This window comes from Mucor mucedo (genome assembly GCF_025094135.1).
Source record: "Mucor mucedo strain NRRL 3635 chromosome Unknown EV154scaffold_18, whole genome shotgun sequence".
NCBI classification, from domain to species: domain Eukaryota; kingdom Fungi; phylum Mucoromycota; class Mucoromycetes; order Mucorales; family Mucoraceae; genus Mucor; species Mucor mucedo.
The window spans coordinates 32603-34641 of record NW_026252302.1 but is presented as its reverse complement, the minus strand read 5'-3'; the positions used below and the strand labels follow the sequence as shown (position 1 = coordinate 34641).

General features: G+C 33.3%; 1 protein-coding gene across 1 annotated transcript; it reads right to left on the bottom strand.

Moving 5' to 3' along the window:
- Positions 1 to 229: 229 nt before the first annotated feature.
- Positions 230 to 1469, bottom strand: EV154DRAFT_579180 (uncharacterized protein; the record flags this gene model as incomplete). Its single annotated transcript, XM_051606579.1, has 3 exons — positions 230 to 507; positions 692 to 964; positions 1407 to 1469. The coding sequence occupies 3 exons, from the start codon at positions 1467 to 1469 to the stop codon at positions 298 to 300; spliced, it is 546 nt and encodes a 181-aa protein (XP_051460646.1). The 3' UTR covers positions 230 to 297.
- Between the last annotated feature and the right edge of the window lie 570 nt (positions 1470 to 2039).

The following is a 2039-nucleotide window of genomic DNA, read 5'->3' as shown; positions in this document are numbered from 1 at the left end:
TGTTTATTTGTTGCTAAAAATGTATGTACCTGCGTATTTATGTTTAATTTAGCAAAATTAACACGGGCAAAAAAAGATCTTTGGGTGAATTCAAAAACCGTTTTTTCCTCTAACCGTTCCATTGAAACCGTCGGAAACACACCAATCAAATTTTGGCTATCTATTTTGGATTCGGGAATAGACTGAAGAGACGAGGCGGCTGGAAATTTCCTTTTACGCCGTTGTTGTCGTTGTTGTTTTTTTCTTACTTTCTTCTTTTTTCTTGGGTCTTTTATTCACTTGATCAGTCTTGTCTGATTATTCTTGCGGGATGATTTGAATTTGGGAGACAGGAACAGGTAGTGTAGCTTCCACAAGCAGGGATTCATATTTCTCCAGAATGTGCTTAAATACTGGCATAATGCTGAATGGAGCATTACTTAGAGTTGCATTTATCGCAGGAAATGCTGGTATACAATTCTTCATCTCCAATGTCAATGGGTTTAAAAACGTATGAATTTTTTCTTGCTATTCACTGTTAAAAGAAGCGGAAATATTGTCAGCATTGATGGCTCCTGCTCCTGGAGAAACCACTACATTGAGCACATGATCATATACTATAAGCTTTACTACGGGCATTTTTATGTCTTTTTACAAAGTTAATAATTGATGTCAAGTTTTTAATATATATTTAACAAGATTTTACACTTACATGAAATGCTTGACAGATCATGTATATAAATAGTTTGCAATGATATTTTTCGAAGCTCTCTATATAATAGTTGTTATAAAAAGTAGCTATAGATTCACAAGCGGATGAAACTACTTGGTTGTGAAGAGTTAAACTGTCTTTATCAACTGTCAAGTTGATGCCTTCAACACCGTTAAGCTCATCCCATACTTCTGTAAGGTGGGGAATAAGTGGATATTGTGACTGGAATTTTTGGACTGATAAATTTTGGTAAATCACTCTACACACTGTATACTAAAAGTTTTGTTTTAATAGATTAGGTAAACTGTTTGGATGTTTTAAAACATAAAAGTCAACAAAAAGCTGAGCATTGTAGGCGACTTTTCGCAAAAACATAAATTTTTTTCAACCGCCGTCTTATTCGTATTGTCGTCTACTGAAGACATAAAATGACTTAAAAGGTGTGGAAACAGTATATCTTTGATTTTGAGAATCCAGATTTTGTTGAATCAATCCTTTCACTGTATAGCCATAATTTATGCTTTCTCTGGACCTAGCAGATGCATGACCATTTTGACCGCAGGACTTACGTACTAGATTCGATGTACTTGGAACAATAAATTTCTAAATTCTTTTGCATCACTTTTTGCCTTTTTCTCTTCTGGAGTATCTTTTCTTTTTACGCCTTTGAGAAGATTTAGTTATTAAAACACATTACAGAAGGCTTTTATATTACCTTTCTTTCTTTTACTTGGTTTGTTAATGGTTTTACTAGCAGTTTCCTGTTGTTGGCTTTCATATTTTTTCAACTTTTTCGTTTGCCAAAAAGCTTCAATTTCTGGATAAATTGGTGTACGCCTCCCGTTTTGAATATAAGATAGAGAAGGACATAATTGCTGTTTAAGTCGATTTTCCACTTCCACTTTTTATACCGTTTCGTACTTCCCTTTCAACGAAAAACAGGAAGATCTCCATAAAGAATGGTTGGTTAATAAATGCGAAGAGCTCAAAATTATTGTCGTCTTCAAGTTCCTTGAGAAATATGTATTTCAGAATGAATATGTATGGGCAGTGATATTGTTTACAGTATCTAGTATTTGACTGTCGCTTGAATATATTTTGGTTTGACATCTATATCTAGAGGTAGCTTAACAGACATAATTTGTGCAGTTGGCTAGAATACAATTAGAAAAGTTAAACCACATAGATAAAACCGTTTAAATTTCATTAATGCATATTAAGTTTGCATCCTTAGTAGACATTCTTTAAGCAATTACAATCGAAAGACAAACAGAAGAAAGAGTTTATCATGTCAAAAATAGATCAAAATTATCAAGACATTCACGTGTTGTTTAAGGCAAACTTTAAA